Below are 22,670 nucleotides of genomic sequence, written 5' to 3' on the forward strand. Positions count from 1 at the left end.
TTTATAATGTACCATCAATGCTTTCTTTGAAACTACACACAAACTTCACACCTTCTGATTCGCACCCACACCACAGGCATCCGAAAGAATTGCAATCAGTATTCTTCAAAGCTGCACTCCAAATTAAATCCACAATACATATTCAGATGTGAAGACTGGCAGCCAAAGTCATTTGCTAAACATAAATGTGCTAAACCAAAATATTGCTCTAACATGCTCTCCTGGACAAAAATAAATTTGTACCAGGACAGGACAACCTGAAGGGAGATCTACCCAAATAAGGCAGCATAAATCCATCCCCGCCCCCCGCAATTATTTTATGTGCAGCTACATCTACCCTATTATCTTTAATCACTCTCTAAAAAATGATAATTGGAGACATTGTTCCAGAAATTTGAACAGCAGTCTTTCGAAACGCAGCTTCATTCATGCGGCTCCTCCCCTGCTGGCGGACTTCAACTTAATGACATTCCTCATCTTCATCCCTTCATTCTTTGTTTGTTACAACTCTCTCTCTCCAGGGGCACCAGCAAGGGAAGTGCATCAGGCTCACAGGCCCTCTCATCGCTGTACAGGAAGGGGTTGGGGTGGTCTCTATTTGAATGACTACAAGGCCCTCTCCCCAGTGGCACCCCCTTCTGAACTGTCCAGTCGAGCTGCTGAAAGGACCCAACTCATTTGTATTCACACCCCATTCAGTACTGCCTTCAGATGCCCGGTGCATTGTTCCTCAGTCTACCATGCTATATAGGGAAGCTGTTATTTCTGACTTAAATCCCTCCAGAGCTATTTTCCCCAATATCTTTTCTATTCTATGCTGTTCATCTAATCACCCACTTTCCACAACCAGCCTTCATTACAGAGTACCGTTACAACCACACTTCAGCATGCTATTCGCGGGTTCTTTGTCGCACGCCTGCTGTCTTTTGCCTTCACGCTTCCTGTCTGCATGTTTTCGTCAATTGTGGTCAGGTCTGGTGTGGACGGCTGGTGTTCATCTCTGAGATTCTCTGTAGTTACACGGTTACCGGGTACACTTGTTCTCCCCATGCACTCTGTCTGTGGGACCAACAAGAAGGTGAGTCGTATGGTTTAGCCTGGGTCCAGTGTTTTTACTGGATGCCTCACTGAGTCTGCACAGAGAGTAGACCATCTGTGGACCTATCCATCTGGGTGCAAACCCTGCCCTTTCAGTCAGCACCCTCACCATGAGTTGGTCACCCGACTGTGGGAGGACTATCTCCTCACCTTCCAGCTCTCTCTGATCAGCGATTCGCTGCTGTTGTTTCGCTCAGTCCTTCAACACTTTAATTTGGTTACAGAGGTCTTTCACATACTATGTCATTCTATCCCTGTAAGCCCCAGGCTCACTGCCCCATGTAATTACCCTGTAAGGGAGTTGCATTGCTTGCCCCATCAATAATTCGTAGGGGCTGAGACCCAACGTGCAGGTTCGGGTTGCTATCAATCTCATCAGGATTCCTGGTAATACATCAACCCATATCTTTGTCATCTTAGCTATAGCTTTGGCTAAAGCGTTCTTGATTGTTCAGTTCATCCTTTCTACCACTCATGAACTCTGTCAGTGGTAATGTTGAAGGAACCTTCGTCGAATCCCTAACAGCCTGCACATTCCCTTCGTCACTTTCCCTGTGAAATCTGAGTCCCCACCTGAACTGGGATTTCTTGAACTAGGATCCGTTCAGCGGTGCTGGTGGTGCAGTCCCTTGTTGGGAAAGCCTCTACCCATTGGGTGAAGTGATCCATAATTACTAGACAGTAGCTTCTCCCCCCTTGCTTTTTGATAGGGGCAGTGTGAAGTCCATTCAGGTATTGTTCCAGGTTCCCCTCGGCCGTGGCTGATTTGCCATCTGCAGCTTTCTGTTTTCACCAGGGTTATGCTGGGCACAAATGGAACAATGGTGGCAGAATTTCTCAACAGCCCTGCCCATCCCTGGCCACCACCAGCTCTGCCAGAGGGTTGTGATCATTCTCTGCCTTGCCTGATGCATCACCCCATGATATAACTTCAGTAGTATCTGTCTAATACTTGGTGGTGCCACCACGGTTCCTTCTTCCCCATGTGTCCAGCTCTCATCTGGTCTTTCCTTTGCTCCCTTTCTCCTCCATTTCTCCCTCTCTCCTGCCTCCACCTCTTCATGTAATTTTACTAAACTGACTTTCATCATTTCTTCCTGCACATTTGCAATTTCAGTTGCCTCTTGTTCCTCTGCTGTCTTCTTTACAGTGATGTCTGCTCGCCCACTTCCTTTCTCCTCCTTACTCTCCCCTTTCTGGTGAGTCTTTACTTTGTGTCCTTGAGCAAGGCACTTAACTACACATTGCTCTGTGAGGACACCGGTGCCAAGCTGTATGGGTCCTAATGCCCTTCCCTTGGACAACATTGGTGGTGTGGAGAGGGGAGACTTGCAGCTTGGGCAACTGCCGGTCTTCCATTAAAAAAAACCTTGTCCAGGCTTGTGCCCTGGAAACTTTCAAAGGTGCAAATCCATGGTCTATCGAGACTAACGGAGACCTACTACTTTAATCAGTGCCACCAGACTCACAGTGCAGGCAGACTCACTGCTTCCAGTAGTTGTAATAAGTGCCCGTGCTGAATAACTGCCCTCCTGCTGTCAGTGGCCGCTCTCATCCTCCCTGTGTTTAGGAGCTCTACAATGGTATGGGGTGAGTGTAGTATGAGTTGACCCATCATTACAATTGGTTTACTTACTCGCATTGCCCAACCAGCGCAGTCTAAATCTGCTGCACAGCAGGGAATTCAGACTGCAACGGGTGTCTGTTTCCTTGAATAATATGCTACTGGCCTTCTTGTGTCCCGACGGTCCTGCACCACTACTGTATTGTGGTACCCTCCCTCATTGCTGCAATGTCAAAAGGGCATCCGGTCATCATAGCATGGGCGCAGGGACCAGGGCTTTCTTGGTGTCAGTGAAAGCCTTTTCCTCATCTGCTCCCCATCTTACTTCCTCCAGAGGGGGCTTCCCTCTTTAATCAAGACCTGTATCAGGGCCACTAGTGCTGAGAACCCTGGTGTGAAATTATGGCAATAATTGAATAGACCCATTATCTTCCTCTCTCCGCTTACGTTTACTGGGTGGGGCATGAAGCTGATTGCCAGAAGTCTGTCATCTGATACGTCCTTCATCCCCTGGGGGATGTTGTAGTCGAGGTACTGCATGCTTTCCTTTCCTAGCTGAGCCTTGTGTGGACTGATCTTAGACCCCTCTTCTTGCAATATCTCTAAAGCTCTGGCTGTCACCCCTAAGTGACCTGTTTCATCTTCCAAAGCAAAGACTTGGTCATCTGCATATTGGAAGCTGGTCGACTAGTAGGACATTAGACTGAGCTTTTCCAAAGACTGTTCCATGACCTTAAGAAAAATGGCCAGGCTATTGTGGAATCCCTGGGAGGTCAAATTTGGCACAAGGCCAAGTTGGAACCCAATGGCTAAAACTTCATCCTAGCACCAAACCTGGTAAGAATAGTGGCATCAGTGCATTGGACTGTAATTTGGAAATGTAATATCATTGAAGATATTGAATCTGAATTTCAGAAGTGGACTTCTGTGTTTAGCTGCCTTTATACATGAGTGTACTTACACACAAACATGAAGCTGACCCTTTCAACTTTCTACTTCTTTATCTCTACAGTTCTTTCATGCTTATCCCCTCCCCCTCCCCCCTTTATCTTTCCTCTGATTGGTTTTCCACCTGGAACCTCTAGGCCCAGTGGGGTCATTATTTCCAGACATTCATGCTACAAGAAATGACTCAGTGCCTTAACTGCTTTCTCAAATCTTGTTGAAAAATGGTTTGATTTGAATATTTCCATGATAGCTAGCAAGTCCTCCATTAAGGTCAACAGCTCAATTGAATGGAAACTTTTGAACCCTCCTGGAAGGAGAGCTAGTACAACAAATTGCCATTGACTGTGAGATCCACCTATGGCTTTGTGTTTTGGCTCAAATTCCTAGGGAATTTACTGTTGGGTATTTGAATCAGAATCAGGTTTATTAACACCAGCATGTGATGTGAAATTTTGTTAATTTAGCATCAGCAGTTCAATGCAATAAATAATCTAACAGAGAGAGAGCAAAAATAATAATAAATAAAATAAAACAATAATACATAGACAAGTAAATCAATTATGTGTATTGAATAGATTTTAAAATGTGCAAAAACAGAAATACTGTATGTTAAAAAAGTGAGGCAGTGTCAAAAACTTCAATGTCCATTTAGGAATCAGGTGGCAGAGGGGAAGAAGCTGTTCCTGAATCGCTGAGTGTGTGCCTTTAGGCTTTTGTATCTCCTACCTGATGATAACTGTGAGAAAAGTGCATGCCCTGGGTGCTGGAGGTCACTAATAATGGACACTGCCTTTCTGAGACATCGTTCCCTAAAGATGTCCTGGGTACTTTGTAGGCTAGTGCCCAAGATGGAGATGACTAGATTTACAACCTTCTGCAGCTTCTTTTGGTCCTGTGCAGTAGCCCCTCCATACCAGACAATGATGCAGCCTGTCAGAATGCTCTCCATTATACAACTATAGAAGTTTTGGAGTGTATTTGTTTACATAAGAGTCTAATGCAAACTTTCACTAATGTATATAGCAGGTGAAGCACAGGTTATTTGAGTTTGTAATTAAATCTCCCCTGTGATACCAACAGCCTGAATAGTGGGCTGCTTTCCATTTTTTGCTAGCTGTCCTGAAGTGGAAATCTTCATTAGTGCAAATCTGAGCAGCTTCCATTTCAGCTCGAAGTTGTCATCAACCATGAAGAACTTTGCTTAATAACAAACTGGTGCCTGATCATGAAAGCAATCCTGTGCAGTTCTTTAATGTTCCTAATCTGGGGTGGCCCAACTTGGATGAGCTCTTTACCTTTGAACCTCACTTGAAGAAAAATAAGTTTCCTCAAACCTGGCTAAAAATACCCTTGAGTAATTTGACCAACAAGCACAAGCAATTCTACAACATACATTGTGCGACAACCAGATGTTCAATCAAGCAAGCTAACAAATCACTCTTCTAACTAACCATCCATCTGTTGTTCATTCACCAATTGGTCCCATTTACTTTACTTTCTTAAGCATTCATCATCAAGCAGATGAGTTGGCAACTGTGCTGAACACAGGAAAGTGATGTGAATAAATACCTGCCATGCAGATGAATGAATAACAATTTGAAACTTATATACATCACTTAGTTGTGCATTCAGCCTCTCAAAAACCATGGAAGCCAATTGGTCTGTTCAAGCGAGTCATTTCCATGTATTGTACAATTATGTGCATTATTATTACTACATTTTTAATATAAGTGTCAGAAACTCAAATAGAATACAGGGAGTTGTAAGCAAAGAGTAGAATAGAAAAGCATATCAGGCATTTTGATCATATTATATATGTAACAATATGATTTAATTACCTTCTGAATCAAATAATTATTCAGCTCCATTTTGCAAGAGTTTTATTGACTGTTATCATCTATGATTCATCATTCATTATTCTAGAGTGTGTATAAAAAGAGCATTCTTTGTGAGGTGCTACTGTTGTAATTTTATTTGTGCTATAAGCCATGTGTGCCTTCTCGAAATTTGATTAGCCAAATGCACTGGAATGTGAAATGTTCATTCAGATGGAAACACCACTTAAAAGAAGAAAGAATGCAAAGAAAAAGCCAATGGAATGGTATTTTTATAACCTGACTGATGAAAATAAACCTGAGTATACTTGGCATTTGAAGTGATATATAGCATGCTAGAAATTGTTAATTATACTGAGGGCAGCATAATATTTAATTTTGTTTGACTGAGTAAAATAGAGTTCATCACTCAGGCATCATAAATCTTACTTAGTCTTGAAATGTAAGAAGCACAAAGTAAGCTTCTTCCACTAACATTAGAAAACTTTAGAATGATTTATGAATTGTGATTTTGATGCCAGAAGACACAAATATTACCATCATCTGGTTGTCCAGGTTCAGATATTAGGTATATCATTGACAGCCTTCATGGTACTGAGACCTATAGACACCAAGATGCTTTGTACCCAAAAAAAGAAGTCCGCTTAAGTGAAATTGTTTCTTTTGGAAGAAAAAGCTACTGCAATTGACATCTCTTCTATGGATTTGTTGAGGTGATGGGGTGAAGATACATCTCTACCAAAGGAGATGTAAGGCACTCCTTCCCTCTGCTAGGCTGCTGGTCATCCTTGGGCAGGGTGTAGCACCCAGTTAGCCTCTTGATCATGGTCATGTGAAGCCACGGGAGCAAGTTGTGAATGGTTTTATGAGCAGTTAGTGCATTTCATAAGTCCTGGTTATGCGAACACTGATACCAGGCAGAAAACCTCCGAAGAGTATTGATAATGGCGAGGGTCATCCACCTTTTAAATACAATGCCCAAAAGAAAGTGATGGCAAATGACTTCTGGAGAAAAATTTGCCAAGAGCAATCATTTTCATAGACCATGATCACCCATATCATATGATACGACACATATTGATGATGATTTGTTGAGGCAAGGACAAAATCCTGCAGATCATTGGTGAGCTAATCAGAGCCTCTGAAGGAGTCTGCTGGATCTTTGATGGATTTGTCTAGTGGTATAGACATTGTTGACTCTCGGCTATTAATAGGGAATCAAATGTGGACAATAAATATCACTCTGTTGGCAGCATACATATCCCACCAGCAAATTATCGCCGAGATTAATTAAATGTATTTCTATCTGGAATGCTACCTTATTTTGTCAGACTAACGTAATGCAATAATGATTCCTGTAGATTTTATATAATCAGTCATGGGATGAAGAAATTCAGGACCGAGCCAGCGTTTATCTAACTGTAGGTAAAGTGTAATGCTTGTTATGATATTTTAGAGGGAATGCAAGAGTTCAGCACTCTGCTCTGGAGCTGGAGTCACGTCCATCTCTGAAATACATTCACATATGAAGATCTTGGACCTGACACAAAACTCATGATTTCTGTTTTGGCAAAAGTGATCACTTACTTCTGGGATTTGGATTACCTGCAGTAGACACCTCAAGGCATTGGGAAAATAATACCAACATGGTGTTTTCAAAATCGTTCTATAACTAATTCTTAGACTGCTGAGGGTATAATAGCTCTCAAATTTCCAATCATATCCTTGTAACCTATTCTCATAGATGCGATTCAACCACCCTTCTCCCATCCACCTACACAAGGGACAGTTTACAGTTGTCAGTTACCTTGACAACCAACAAATCCTTGGGATGTTGGAAGAAAACAGAGCAGACAGAAGAAAATAATCAGTTTCAGGAAAAATGTGCACAATTATTTCAAATTGAGCACAGATCCCTGGAGCAGTAAATAGCTTTGCATCCAAATGAATTAATGGCAACGTTTTCTCCCAACATTCCCAGTATTGAAGCCCCAGCTGGACTTAACCAGTTGGTAGTGTTCGATAGGCCAAGCTGTTATGGGTGGTCGACACCAGACTCTCGATACACACATTCTATTCTGAGCAGTGTTTCAGAAAGGGATTAGCAGGTGAACAAAGAAGAGGCCAGGAGGTATTTAATGCCTACGTGGAAAATTTCAAAATTCCGCATGCTTCCTGGATTACTATCTGATGACCACTCTCAGCATAGGAAGGGAGCATTCAGAATTGTATTGTGAACCTCAATATTGTTCACTGAGCACAGTGAGAAAGCTAGAAAATATGGTGGAACAAGTTAACCTCATGGACCACCCAACTACCAGTCCTGTTCTCTGGTAGAGTTCACGTAGCTCCATGACTGTCAAGTTATCTTCAGTCCTGAGGGCTACCTGGGAAGAAGTGGAATTTCAACAAGAACTAAGAGAAAAAAAGCAAGCATATGCAAATAAAGGACCAAGCGAGGAGGATTTAGGTGAGAACATGGCATGGGCAATTGAGAAGTGAAGCAAGTGACAAAGGCAGTTGAATTGAACTTATAGGCTTTATTGTATTCAGGATCCCTATTTGATTTAGGCAGAGGTGCAAGAAACAGGGAAAGGGATGTCGTTGATGGAACACGTTTAGCCCAGTGATGCCAGGTGAACTTACAAATAATTATACGTGGCTAATTTTGGTCACCTTCAACAAAAATGAACAAGGGCAGGGTGCGGTGAACTACATATACCTGTCTGGACATGCCCCCTGCTGACTGCTCCTGTGGCTCCTCCCACAGACCCCTGTATAAAGGCGATCAAGGCCTGAGCCCGGCCTCTCAGTCTCCAGGATGTAGTATGGTGGTCACTCACTGCTTGTTCCTTCTTCCAGTCAATAAAAGCCGATATCTCACCTTACGTCTCAGAGTGAGTTATTGATGGTACATCACAGGGTCAGCACCAGGTTGCAAAAGAGTAAAGATTGCAACTGGAAATTCTGACATCAGAAAAGGAGAAAATAGTTTAATTCAAAATAACGTGGCTATTCGAACAATTCTTAACCAACTCACCTGAAAGAAGGAAAATTCCATTAGAATCGTAGAGAACTTGTCAGTCAGTGGAAAGGATAAGATCGTAGATAGGGGAAAATACTGCACATTTCCACAAACACAAGAGATTCTGCAGATGCTGAAATCTTAGAAACATAGAAAACATAGAAACACAGAAAACCTACAGCACAATACAGGCCCTTCGGCCCACAAAGTTATGCCAATCATGTCCCTACCTTAGAAATTACTAGGGTTACCCAAAGCCCTCTATTTTTCTAAGCTCCATGTACCTATCCAAAAGACTGTTAAAAGACCCTATCGGATCCACCTCCACCACCATTGCCAGCAGCCCATTCCACGCACTCACCACTCTCTGCATAAAAAACTTACCCCTGACATCTCCTCCGTACCAACTCCCCAGCACCTTAAACCTGCGCCCTCTTCTGACAGCCATTTCAGCCCTGGAAAAAAAGCTTCTGACTATTCACAAGATCAATGCCTCTCATCATCTTATACAACTCAATCAGGTCACCTCTCATCCTTCATCACTCCAAGGAGAAAAAGCCAAGTTCACTCAACCTGTTTTCATATGACATGCTCCCCAATCCAGGCAACATCCTGGTAAATCCCTTCTGCACCCTTTCTGTGATTTCCACATCCTTCCTGTAGTTAGGTGACCAGAACTGATCACAGTACTCCAAATAGGGTCTGACTAGGGTCCTATATAGCTGCAACATGTTGAGTTACATAGAACCATAGAACATTACGGCAGAGAAACAGGCCTTTTGACCCTTCTTGGTTGTGCCGAACCATTTTCCTGCCTAGTCCCACTGACCTGCACCTGGACCATATCCCTCCATACACCTCTTATCCATGTACCTGTCCAAGTTTTTCTTAAATGTTAAAAGTGTGCCCGCATTTACAACTTCATCTGGCAGCTCATTCCACACTCCCACCACTTTCTGTGTGAAGAAGACCCCCCCTAATGTTCCCATTAAATGTTTTCCCCTTCACCCTTAACCCATGTCCTCTGGTTTATTTCTCCCCTGGCCTCAGTGGAAAAAACCTGCTTACATATTGGAGTTGGGATGTAATGCTAAAATTGAACAAGGCATTGGTGAGGCCGAACTTGGAGTATTGTGTACAGTTCTGGTCACCGAATTATAGGAAAGATGTCAACAACATAGAGAGAGTACAAAGAAGATTTACTAGAATGTTACCTGGGTTTCAGCACCTAAGTTACAGGAAAAGGTTGAACAAGTTAGGACTTTATTCTTTGGAGTGTAGAAGGTTAAGGGGGGACTTGAAAGAGGTATTTAAAATTAAGGGGGATAGATAGAGTTGACGTGGATAGGCTTTTTCCATTGAGAGTAGGGTAGATTCAAACAAGAGGACATGAGTTGAGAGTTAGGGGGCAAAAGTTTAGGGATAACACGAGGGGGAATTTCTTTACTCAGAGAGTGGTAGTTGCGTGGAATGAACTTCCAGTTGAAGTGGTAGAGTATTGTAATTTAAAGTAAAATTGGATAGCTATATGGACAGGAAAGGAATGGAGGGTTATGGGCTGAGTGCGGGTCAGTGGGACTAGGTGAGAGTAAGCGTTTGGCACGGACTAGAAGGGCCGAGATTGCCCGTTTCCGTGCTGTAATTGTTATATGGTCATATGGTTATATTCACTTTATCTATACCCATCATAATTTTATATACCTCTTTCAAATCTCCCCTCATTCTTCTACGCTCCAGGGAATAAAGTCCTAACCTATTCAACCTTTCTCTGTAGCTCAGTTTCTCAAGTCCCGACAACATCCTTGTAAACCTTCTCTGCACTCTTTCAACCTTATTAATATCCTTCCTGTAATTTGGTGACCAAAACTTCACACAATACTCCAAATTCAGCCTCACCAATGCCTTATACAACCTCCCCATAACATTCCAACTCTTATACTCAGTACTTTGATTTATAAAGGCTAATGTACCACAAGCTCTCTTTACTACCCTATCTACCTGTGATGCCACTTTTGGGGAATTTTGTATCTATATTCCCAGATCCCTCTGTTCTACTGCACGCCTTAGTGCCCTACCACTTACCTTGTATGTTCTACCTTAGTTTTTCCTTCCAAAGTGCAATACCTCACACTTGTCTGTATTAAACTTCATCTGCCACTTTCCAGCCCATTTTTCCAGCTGGTCCAAATCCCTCTGCAAGCTTTGAAAACCTTCCTCACTATCCACTACACCTCTAATCTTTGTATCATCAGCAAAAGTCTTAATGAAGGACCTCTACTTGAAATGATGACTTTTTATTTCTCTCCACAATAAACACTTTCAAATGATTCAGTAATCTCTATTTAAAAAGTGCAAGGCATTTTGCTGTCAGTTTAGATCTATCTCTGTGGATATGTTTCCCTGTGACTCACAGAGAAACAATTCTTGATATGTAATCTTATAGGCCTCTCTATCAGGATGTCTCTGAAGATGGATATAATGGATTTGCTTGACAGTCAGTGCTGCTTTGAGATTGACTGGGTGCTTCTGCTGGAGAGTATGTGCAGTGGATTTAAGTTACTTCCAACAGTTCACTTCTGAGGACAGTCTGGCCACTCTTATTAATATAATTCTAGTGACAGGTACATCCTAATTCTCACCAGTACTCAGCAGTGCACAGATGCTTGTCTGCTCTTCTGCTGTGCATTGTATAGCCTTGATCTTGATGCCCAAAGGTAATTATTTTGCTATTATCAGAGTTATTTATCATTCAGAGGTTGCACTTGCTTAGCCAGCACTCTGTTAAATGGATTGAATCTCAAGGACACAAGGAAACTGTTTGATCTTTATCACATTCTGCATGCTGGGAAGAAGAAAGGGCCAATCAGAGCCCTGGAAGGTCTTTTAAGGGGAAGATGGAAATTAGGCTGGAATTCTAAATTCCATTCTGGTGGCCAGGAAGCAGAGTGGGTAGAGGAAATAGGGGTGCGTTTTCTGTTTCCAGACCAGCTCTTCCACTGCAGTGAGATTGTCGATCACTTGGTTCATGGAGCAAGTTGCTGCTCTGATTCTGCTCTCGGGCACAGTTTTCCACTGGCCCTCAGGACGTTGCTGAGTTCCAGAGCAGTACAGGGACTGCACTGGGATGTACGGAATGGCGCCTGCACTGAGGCAAGGGATTGGGCAGTCAGTGAGGTCGTGACCCATGACATCACATCTACAGTCAAAGTTGAAGTTTAAAAATCCTTCAGGACCTACTAAACATCAAAGTGGTTAGTTTTAATCTTTCCTTATTGCACGCGCACGTGTGCACACACACACACACACACACACACATTGTAACTTAAACCAAATAAAGAAAAAAAAACTTTGTTTTACTCCTGGCCCTTGATTGCCAAATTGTGTTTTCTTTATTTCAGCCTTTCTTACGGATTTGAAATAGTTTCTACCACAAAGATAATTTACAGATTTTTTTGTACATAACCCACTTTTTTAATCTACATGGAATGGTTTTAAATCTTTCTGATTATCGATTAAAACCAACTATAAAAACCAATGGCAGAAGCAATCTATCAAAAAGCCCAATGGTCTGTGTGGGGTAACTCTTCAGGATTCTTATCCTAAGACCCAGTCTCCACTCATGGACTCCTGCACTTTACAGGATTTTTTAGCCACTGGACTAACAAGAGGTCTGAACATGTGGACCCACAAGTAATAAATGCAGTAGTGACGTCAGTGTCTAGGGTGTCGAGGAGCTCATGGGCAGAGGACACAGGAGTTGAGAAGGAGGAGTAGATTGGATCTAATACAATATGGCTGAATATATAATTTTTAAAATGAATGTTCCAGTTCTTCTATGGATTAGTTGAAGGTAAATGTGTTAGTATTAGGCTATTAATTTAACATGCAAGTTAAAAAGTGGTTGTTATCAGAAGCAATAACAGGTTCTCCATCAAATCTGCCCTTTTGCTACTTCGCTGTGCAACTGTCTTGAAAGCTAGTGGACAGCAGTTTTGAGCTTCATGCTAGTTACCCAACTGCAGAAAGATTCCTATTTCTAATTCGGTGCAGTAACTAACATCATGAATTAAAGGGATCCAACTGAAAAGAAGAAAAAAAGGATTGTTGCCGATAAATCCAATAGGGAAATGAGAAGAGACCTTTTAATCTTGTCCTGGACAAAACTGTGGAAATGTCACTATGGGATATAGTGCAGGTGAATCACATCAATTTACCCCAAAGGAAATTAAGGAGCACAAGAGGGTGAACTGAAGGTGAAGAGAGGTTGATTGATGCCTCAATGGGGATTAAACTCTAGTTTAAACTAAATATACTCTAGAATACTTTTTTTACTTTGTAATAGTCTTTTAGTGGATTGAAAGTGAAGGACCTGGTTGTGCTTACTGCCTGACCTATTGTTAATGTGCTGGAGATTCCTTGAAGGTAGGTTAAATATTTTCAGACTGATGTCAGAATCTAGGAGCAGAGCAGAACCAGTTGTTGAAATAGCTGCTAATCCAATGCCTCACCTCTGTATGTTTCCAAAATGCTTCTCAAATCACTACACACTTTTCAGGCAGCAAAATAAAGACATATAATTCACAGTGTTGGAATCAGAGACATTGGAAACAGGGCTGAAGATATGATGGTCCAAATTTTGTTTCAAGTGACAAATTTTAATTAAAATTTTAATTTTAATTTTAATAAAGAAGAATGTTCTAAGCAGAGAGAAAATTCCAGTGTGTGGCAATTCATTGACAAAGAGCACGGCATCTATCGCTGGGGCCCAGGGACTGAGTGGGTGCACAAGAGGCTTGAGACTAATATAGGTGATGAAGGAATGTGACATTTGAATAAAAGGCATTGGGAAATAAGTGTGCCTCTGATAACGAGTAAGATTAAGAATGAGTGAGTTTTTGGCTACAGCGCTATGCATGAAAATAGGTTAATTGAGGTTTGGAGTTGGAGGCCAGCCATATAAATGTCAGAATGGTCTCTCTAGTGATGACAAAAGGTAGGATTGTTGGAGGTCTCAATAATAAGTGCTCTTAATTGATGATAATCATGTAGTAAAAACAGATGTTTTTCTCTTAGAAAGAAGTTCAATACGTCGTCAACTATGTATTTGATATCTGTTTGATCCTACAATGACTGACCAGGTAGATGAAAGTCATTGCAATGGTGTGACTTGGTATCTAGAGCAGGCATTCATGGTTTTAATTTCACCATTGTTTAAACCATAGAACCACAGAATACTACTGCACAGTACAGGCCCTTCAGCCCTCCATGTTGTGCCAACCCATATAATCCTTAAAAAAAAGTACTAAACCCACAATACCCCATAACCCTCCATTTTTCTTTCATCCATGTGCCTGTCCAAGAGGTTCTTAAATACCCCTAATGTTTTAGCCTCCACCACTATCCCTGGCAAGTCATTCCAGGCACTCACAACCCTCTCTGTAAAAAACTTACCCCTGATGTCCCCCCTAAACTTCCCTCTCTTAATTTTGTACATATGCCCTCTGGTGTTTGCTATTAGTGCTCTGAGAAATAGGTACTGACTATCCACCCTATTTATGCCTCTCATAATCTTGTAGACCTCTATCAAGTCCCCTCAGATTCTTCTACGCTCCAAAGAGAGAAGTCCCAGCTCTGCTAACCTTGCTTCATATGACTTGTTCTCCAAACCAGGCAACATCCTGGTAAATCTCCTCTGCACCCTCTCCATAGCTTCCACATCCTTCCTATAATGAGGTGACCAGAATTGAACACAATACTCTTAAGTGCAGTCTCACCAGAGATTTGTAGAGTTGCAACATGACCTCTCTACTCTTGAACTCAATCCCCCTGTTAATGAAGCCTAGCATCCCATAGGCCTTCTTAACTACCCTATCAACCTGTGCAGCGACCTTGAGGGATGTATGGATTTGAACCCCAAGGTCCCTTTGTTCATCCACACTCTTAAGTAACTGACCATTAATCCTGTACTCAGTCTTCTGAGTTGTCCTTCCAAAATGCATCATCTCACACTTGTCCAGATTGAACTCCATCTGTCATTTTTCTGCCCAACTCTGCAGCCTGTCTATATCCTCTTGTAACCTTCGACAAGCTACAGCTCCATCCACAAATCCTCCAATCTTCATGTCATCCGCAAACTTACTCACCCATCCTTCCGCCTCTTCATCCAGGTCCCTTATAAAAATCACAAATCACAGGGGTCCCAGGACAGATCCCTGCGGCACTCCACTAGTCACCGACCTCCAGGCAGAATACTTTCCCTTCCACAACTACCCTCTGCTTTCTTCCTTTAAGCCAATTTTTTATCCAAACAGCCAAGGTTCCACTTATCCCATACCTCATGACTTTCTGGATGAGTCTCTCATGAGGGACCTTGTCAAATGCTTTGCAAAAGTCCATGTTGACCACATTCACTGCCCTAACCTCATCAATTTCTTTTGTTACCTCTTCTAAACACTCTATCAAACTCATGAGGCACGATCTTCCCTTCACAAATCCATGAGTATCCACGAGTAGACTGTAGTTCTCCAAATGCTGGTAGATCCTATCCTTAAGAATCCTTTCCAGTAGTTTGCATCCCACCGACGTAAGACTCACTGGTCTATAGTTCCCAGGTTTCTCCCTATTACCTTTTTTAAACAAGGGAACTACATTTGCCATTCTCCAGTCCTCCAGCACTTCCCCTGAAGCCAAAGAGGATTCAAAGATCATAGCTAATGCTCCTGTGATCTCTTCTCTCAATTTCCACAACAACCTAGGGTGTATCATATCCGGCCCTGGGGATTTATCAATCTTAATGTTTTTAAGAAGATCCAGCACTTCTTCTTCCTTAATCTCCACATTGTCCAGCACACAGGCCTGCTCTACTTTGACCTCATCCTGATCAAGATACTTTTCACTTGTGAATACTGAAGCAAAGTATTCATTTAGGGCCTCCCCAACCTCCTCCACTTCCAGGCACATGTTGCCCTCTTTATCCTTTGGTGGTCCCACCTTCGTTCTCATCATCCTTCTATTCTTCACATACGCATAGAACCCCTTGGGATTCTCCTTAATCCTACATGCCAAGGCCTTCTCATGCCCGCTTTGACAGTTTAAATGACTGAATTTATGGTTCATCCAATCAAGCAGGAGGAGGACCATCCAGGAATGATCTGTGGAGGGTCCTGAAGACAGCAGAGCAGCAGGGAAGAAAAAGCCAGTGTTGGAGATGCTCAGGATAGATTAGTGTGAAGACAACAAGAGTCTGTTTACAATGAAGAAGAAGCTTTCGATCAGAATGATATGCTTGATTAGTTGTCGTCTGTAGGGGACAAGGAAATAATGCCGAAATATCAACATTATTTGAGTTATCATTCTAGCCACGGCTTCTGGAGGGTAATGGATGGGTAGAATATGTGAAGCAACCCTAAGTATTAACCAGATTAGGCAAAGTACATGCAGATTTTAGCCCATATTATTCATGATTTCAGGGAAAATCACGTCATTAAATATTTATCTGCTAGCTGGAACATTTACAAACGTGACAGATGGAATTTTATGCAGATAAGTGCGAGGTGCTGCACTTCAGAAGGGTCAACCAGGGTAGGTCTTACACAGTGAATGGTAGGGCATGGAGGAGTGCTGTAGAACAAAGGGGTCTGGGAATACTGGTCCATAATTCATTGGAAGTGGTGTCACAGTTAGATAGATTGTAAAGTAAGCTCTTGGCACATCTGCCTTCATAAATCAAAGTATCGAGTATAGGAGATGGGATGTTAAGTTGAAGTTGTATAAAACACCAGTGAGCCCTAATTTGGAGTATTGTGTGCTGTTTTGGCCACCTACCTGAAGGAAAGATGTAAATTTAAATTTACAAAGATGTTGTTTGGTCTGGAGGACCTGGATTATAAGGAAAGATTGAATAGTTTAGGACTTTATTTCTTGGGATGTACAAGAATGAGAGGACATTCAATACAGGTATACAAAATGATGAAGCTTAAAGATAAGGTAAATGCAAGCAGGCTTTTTGCACTGAGGTTGGGTAGGACTACAACCAGAGGTTATGGGTTAAGGGTGAAAGGTGAAAAGTTTAAAGGGAACATGAGGGGAAACTATTTCACTCAGAGGGTTCTGTGGTGTGGAGTGAGCTAGCAATACAAATGGTGCACGCAAGGTCAATTTCAACATTTAAGAGACGTTTAGGTATGTACATGGATGGTAGGGATATGGAGGGCTCTGGTCTGGGCGCAGGTTGATGGGAGTAGGCAGTTTAAATGGTTCGGCATGGGCTGAAGGGCCTGTTTTTTTGGCTGTACTTTTCTCTGTCTCTACAACTCCATGACGTGACAGTGCATGCCATGATGGAATCCTGTAAGAGCAGTGTTAAGTAAGTACAGGTGGTTTGTTTAAATTGGCTGCCTTCATTTGAGAAGAATGTGATTGTCTTTGAACTGTGCCATGGAATTTGAATGATCTGAAACAGCAGCCTTGGTATAACAACTCATCTGAAGGATGGTTTCTTCTTCAGTAATAACATTTGACTTATTATGGAGCTCTAGAACAGAAGTGAAATGGCCCAGAACTGAGCTACTGCAATTAAAAAAAAATCTACTTCATATAGCAAATTACTATTCACATTCCCCCTTACCCCACCTGAAAACAGTGGTTGTCAGTGGCAGTATTTGAGTGAATATGACATGACTGCTACAGACAAAGATATGAAACGACTATTGTCAATGAACAATAACCACAGCATCTTGTGTCAGTATTTCACATTCTCAGTGAGTTATAAAATCTGGGGATAACATAAGTGTTGTAACTTCACTGCAATTGTTTTTGAACTCCCTGCAGTATGCTATATTAAATTCTAGACTTTGGGTAGAACTGTATGTGTACTTCCTAAACGATCAGAAATGTTGTGATTTCCTCCGCGAGCCAAGATTAGAAACAATTATAGACACAAAACATCTGGAAATTACATCTTTGACTTCATTAAATGATTGCAATTAGTCCATGGAGCTAAAATGGGCCTGACTACTGTCAGTGCAGCAAGCTAAAGGTATGTTTAATCAGGTGGCAACTTTATTAGCAGAACCTGCACACCTGCTTGTAAATGAAATTATCTATTCAGCCAATCAAATGGAAACAACTACATGCATAAAAGCATGCAGGCATGGTCAAGAGATTAAGTTTTTGATCAGACCAAATCCAAGAATAGGGAAAATTGTGATCTAAGTAATGTTGACTGTACCAGATGGGGCAGTTTCATTATCTCAGAAATTGCTGATCTCCTGGGATTTTCACGCACAACTGTTTCTAGAGTTTGCAGAGAAAGGTGCGAAAAACAAAAAAGAAACATCCAAAGAGGACTTTGTTAATGAGAAGTCAGAGGAGGTTAGACAGACTGGTTCAAGTTGACAGGAAGGTGATGGGAACTCATATTACCACCCATTGAACAACAGTTTAAGAAGGGTATATTTGAGCACACAACACTTCAAACCCTGAGCTGGAAGAGCTGCAACAGCAGAAGACCGCACTGGGTTTTATTCCTTTACCTAATAAATTGGTCACTGAATGGTCTGATTACCTCCTGATATTAGATCAGGGGGCGCAGAGGCTAGCAAATTATATGAGTCATTCTCCTACATTTTTAAATGCCAATGAGAAACTGGGATCAGATTACTCTAAAGGAAAAATAGGCCACCTAGCTTTTACAAAGAGAAAGGAAGGTTGGGAATGTATTGATTTATTTTCAAATGTTGTGATTTTGAAATTTATGCAGTCCAGTGTAGGTCTGTAGTCTAGTGTAGCTTTCTCTGTGTTTTTTTTTATTACGTAGTTCAGTCTAGTTTTTTGTATTGTGTCATGTAACACCATGGTCCTGAAAAATGTTGCCTCATTTTTACTATGCACTGTACCAGCAGTTATGGTCAAAGTGACAATAAAAGTTGACTTGACTTGACTTGATTTTGGAATTATGGGACTGAGTCTAAAGGCTTCAAAGAAAATTGGTGTCAGCTGTGTTGCCTGTGTACATTTTTAATTAACTTAAGTTTTGTTTAATTTGCTATTGTTGAACTGTCCAGAACACCAACATCTCCAAATTTCTTCTGATGTGCAACAAAAATCAAAAGTTGAGAGAATTTTTAAAAAATGCCTAGATCCTAAGCTGGCAATTTTGTTTCTTGAGCTCATCAAAATGATGAGTAAATGTTAGTTAATTTGATTTTCCCTTCTGTGGTTAATAAACTAAAGCAGCATTTATACTATTGTACCATCAAACTTGGAAGTGCTTGAAAAAAATACTGGCAGATTTGATTCTGGGAAACGTATTAATTTTTCTTTCACCTCTGATTCTTGTTGCTGGTCTCAAGAAGATGGGATAAGTTGATGTCAATCAATGATGCCTTCTGTGCAATTGAGCAGGAGTTCAAATCCTGGAAAGTCCAAATTGAAACTGCCATAAGTCATTCCACTACTGATGCCAGCTGGCCAGTAGAAATGGGAGGTCTCTATTTCTTCTGTCTGAATTGGATCACAGAGGTGAAATGACAATCATATAAGAGATTTATCCTGGCCTTTTACTATTCCACTGCTTTTTTTGTTGGTGGCAACAAGCATTCATTATAAGATGTTGAGTGTTTCAACTGTAACCAATTGTGAAAAACAATTATGAATTAAAGTGTTTTTCCCCACATAATAACTTCCCCTTGACCTCCCAGATCAATCCTTGTGAAAAGTGGAAGGCTTAGATTTTTTTTCATCAAAGGATTATGGGGCAGGTATTACTGGAGGTTATATGTGGCATTAATAATGAATGGGGACAGCATTAGTGACATTAATATTGGCTAATGGGATGCGATGAATTAACTCTAAAATTATAAATATGCTTTTCCTGCAGTTATTTACTCGAGTGCCTATGAATCAAACTGGTGATCATTACAAAGAACCCTTATATAGTCTATGTAGATCTGTCCTTATTTGTGACTGCAAGGACAAATAATGCTGTAGGAACTGATCAAAATAATGAAAATAACTCACCATTGTGCTTCCAGCAGCTGAGATTATAATTAATATCCTTGGCAAATTATTTTTTTGGATAAATTGTTGGGAGGACAGCTTAGATAGAAAAGTTTAACTTTGCTGAAAGACTATACAGGGAGAAGTGGTTTCACACTATTAATCATCTCTGGTTTGTGTTTGAGCTGACAACTCCAGTCACATTGGTCGCTTTCTTGTCCTGAAGGCACCATATTTTTGACAAAAGAAATGGGAAGGGGGGACTGAGCTGTTTAAAAATTAATATTCAAATCTAATTAACAAAATAGCATGGTTGGAATTTCACAGGAGAAATCAGAACAATGCATCCACAGTAATTGATGAAGTAATGTTTACTTGCTTGAAATGTTGTATCTGACTCGATTAAGTTGTCTGGAGTAAAATCCTTTTGGGCGTGTGATGTGAAGATAATGCAATATTTTCAAGCCTTTGATTGCCAGATGGTTGCAACAACCAGCTGACCCCCAAAGATGTAATTCAAGTCCATTTTCCCTTGAGCTTTACTAAATTTCATGACCACCTTTATTTGCAGGTTGACTGGAATGAATCTACCTTCTCCTGTTATCAGTAGCAAAAACTGGCTCCGACTTCACTTCACATCTGACGGTAATCACAAGCTGAAAGGGTTTAGTGCTCAGTACCAAGGTAAGAGCTTATGCCTACTTACACAGACCTCAAATGAAATGTAATTTCAACCAAATCTTATTATTGATCAAAAACTTCAAGAAAACATGGTTGCAGAAACTCTGGAATAAGAATAGAATGTCTGGAAATATCCAGAAAGTCCGATATCAGCAATGAATAGGGAAATAGAATCAACATTTCATATTGATTATCTTTAATCAGAATTGAGAGATAAGAAAACATGTTGGGTTGTTCTCTGATCTTGGCAATTTACTAACAAACATTTTCGTCACCATGCGAAGAGGCATTGTCAGTGCGCTGTTGATTGAGGTGTGTTCTCAATCCCAGCGCATCTGTAGTTGTGAACTTCCCATTATTCGGGACATTTACAAGGACAGGTGTGTAAAAAGGGTCCATAGGATCACCGGGGACCCAAGCCATCCCAACCACAATCTATTCCAGCTGCTACCATCCGGGAAGCGGTACCGCAGCATAAAAGCCAGGACCAACAGGCTCTGGGACTGCTTCTTCCACCAGGCCATCAGACTGCTTAACTCACACTGATTTGAGTGTACTCTATATTACATTGACTGTCCTATTTATTATAAATTATTATAAATTACTATGATTGCACATTGCACATTTAGATGGAGAAGTAATTTTTACTCCTCGTGAATGCAAAAGATTAAGAAATAAAGTCAATTCAATTCCTCCAAATGGTTGGCCTTTATATATTTTTCAAACCAACCATCGACCACCCAAGCTACACACCTTCCCAGTTATTTCCAAATAAACATGTTTTAAGGAAAAGGCAAATAGGAATTGCTCCTTTAGTGAGAAAGAGGATTAGTAGCCTAGTCAGTGGTTACAGGAGAAGTTGAAAAGGATACAATGATATTGGAAGAGTGGTGGTTGTTGATGGAAATACTGAGAGAGAAGGAAAGGTGACATGTTGCTATTGACAAAAATTACAGAATGCCACAGTGGTTCACCAGCATATCACCTAAATGGAGTATTTCAATATTCAAAGTAAATTTATTATCAACCTGCATATATATCAACATATACAACCCTGAGATTCATTTTCTTGCAGACGTTCAAATAAATACAAAGAAGCAAAAAGAAACAAAAATAATAAGCAATAAATGAGAATATGAGATCATGAAGAGTCCATAAAAGAGAGCCCATAGGTTGTGGGAACAGTTCATTGTTGGGGTAGGTGAAGTTGAGTGAAGTTATCCCCTCTGGTTTAAGAGCCTGATGGTTGATGGATAATAACTGTTGCTCTAAAGACTATTTATTTTCTGTAGAGCACAGAAGGCTGAAGGTAACCTGATTAAAATATTAAGCTATAAGACCATAAGACATAGGAGCAGAAGTAGGCCATTGGCCCATAAAGTCTGCTGTACAATTTAATCATGGCTGAACCTTTTTTCCCCTACTCAGCCCCGGCCATCTCCCCATAACCTTTGGTGCCATGGCCAATCAGAACATACCAATCTCTGCCTTAAATACACCCAGTCATCTGGCCTCCATAGCTCCCTGTGGTAACAAATTTAACACCCTATGTCTAAAGAGATTTCTCTGCATCTCTGTGTTAAATGGACACCCCTCTATCCTAAGGCTGTGCCATCTTTTCCTAGGCTCCTCCACTGTCAGAAATATCCTTTCCATATCTACTCTGTCTAGGAATTTCAACATTAGAAAGGTGTCAATAAAATACCCCTCATCCTTCTAAAGTCCAGCGAGTACTGGCCCAGAGATATCAAACGTTCCTCATATGATAATCCTTTTGTTCCTGGAATCATCCTGTCAAGTCAAGTCAAGTCACTTTTTATTGTCATTTCAACCATAACGGCTGGTACAGTACACAGTAAAAATGAGACAACGTTTTCAGGACCATGGTGCTACATGAAACAATACAAAAACTACACTGAAACTACGTAAAACAACACAAAAATTATACTAGACTACAGACCTACACAGGACTGCATACAGTGCACAAAACAATGCAGACAGTACAATAAATAATAAGCAGTACAATAAAGGCAATAGGCAGTAGGTTGTTATCAGTCTAGGCTTTGGGTATTGAGGAGACTGATGGCTTGGGGATGAAACTGTTACATAGTCTAGTTGTAAGAGCCCGAATGCTTGGGTGCCTTTTGCCAGATGCCAAGAGGGAGAAGAGTTTGTATGAGGGGTGTGTGGGGTCCTTCATAATGCTGTTTGCTTTGTGGATGCAGTGTGTAGTGTAAATGTCTGTAATAGCGGGAAGAGAGACCCAATGATCTTCTCAGCTGACCTCACTATCCGCTGCGGGGTCTTGCGATCCGAGATGGTGACATTTCTGAACCAGGCAGTGATGCAGCTGCTCAGGATGCTCTCAATAAAATGTCTGTAGAATGTGATGAGGATGGGGGTTGGGAGATGGACTTTTCTCAGCCTTCACAGAAAGTAGAAATGCTGCTGGGCTTTCTTTGCTGTGGAGCTGGTGTTGAGGGACCAGGTGAGATTCTCTGCCAGGTGGACTCCAAGAAAT

General features: G+C 41.3%; 1 protein-coding gene across 1 annotated transcript in view; it reads left to right on the plus strand.

The window, feature by feature from the left end:
* LOC132383328 (CUB and sushi domain-containing protein 2-like) overlaps window positions 1-22,670 on the plus strand; it is a 487,635-nt gene that overhangs the window by 384,645 nt on the left and 80,320 nt on the right. Inside the window, exon 2 of the mRNA XM_059954231.1 lies at window positions 20,040-20,152. Within this exon, the coding sequence (XP_059810214.1) occupies window positions 20,050-20,152 (103 nt within the window). The 5' untranslated portion in view covers window positions 20,040-20,049. The remainder of the gene's footprint in view (window positions 1-20,039; window positions 20,153-22,670) is intronic.

This window comes from Hypanus sabinus, chromosome 30 (genome assembly GCF_030144855.1).
Source record: "Hypanus sabinus isolate sHypSab1 chromosome 30, sHypSab1.hap1, whole genome shotgun sequence".
Taxonomy (NCBI): Eukaryota; Metazoa; Chordata; class Chondrichthyes; order Myliobatiformes; family Dasyatidae; genus Hypanus; species Hypanus sabinus.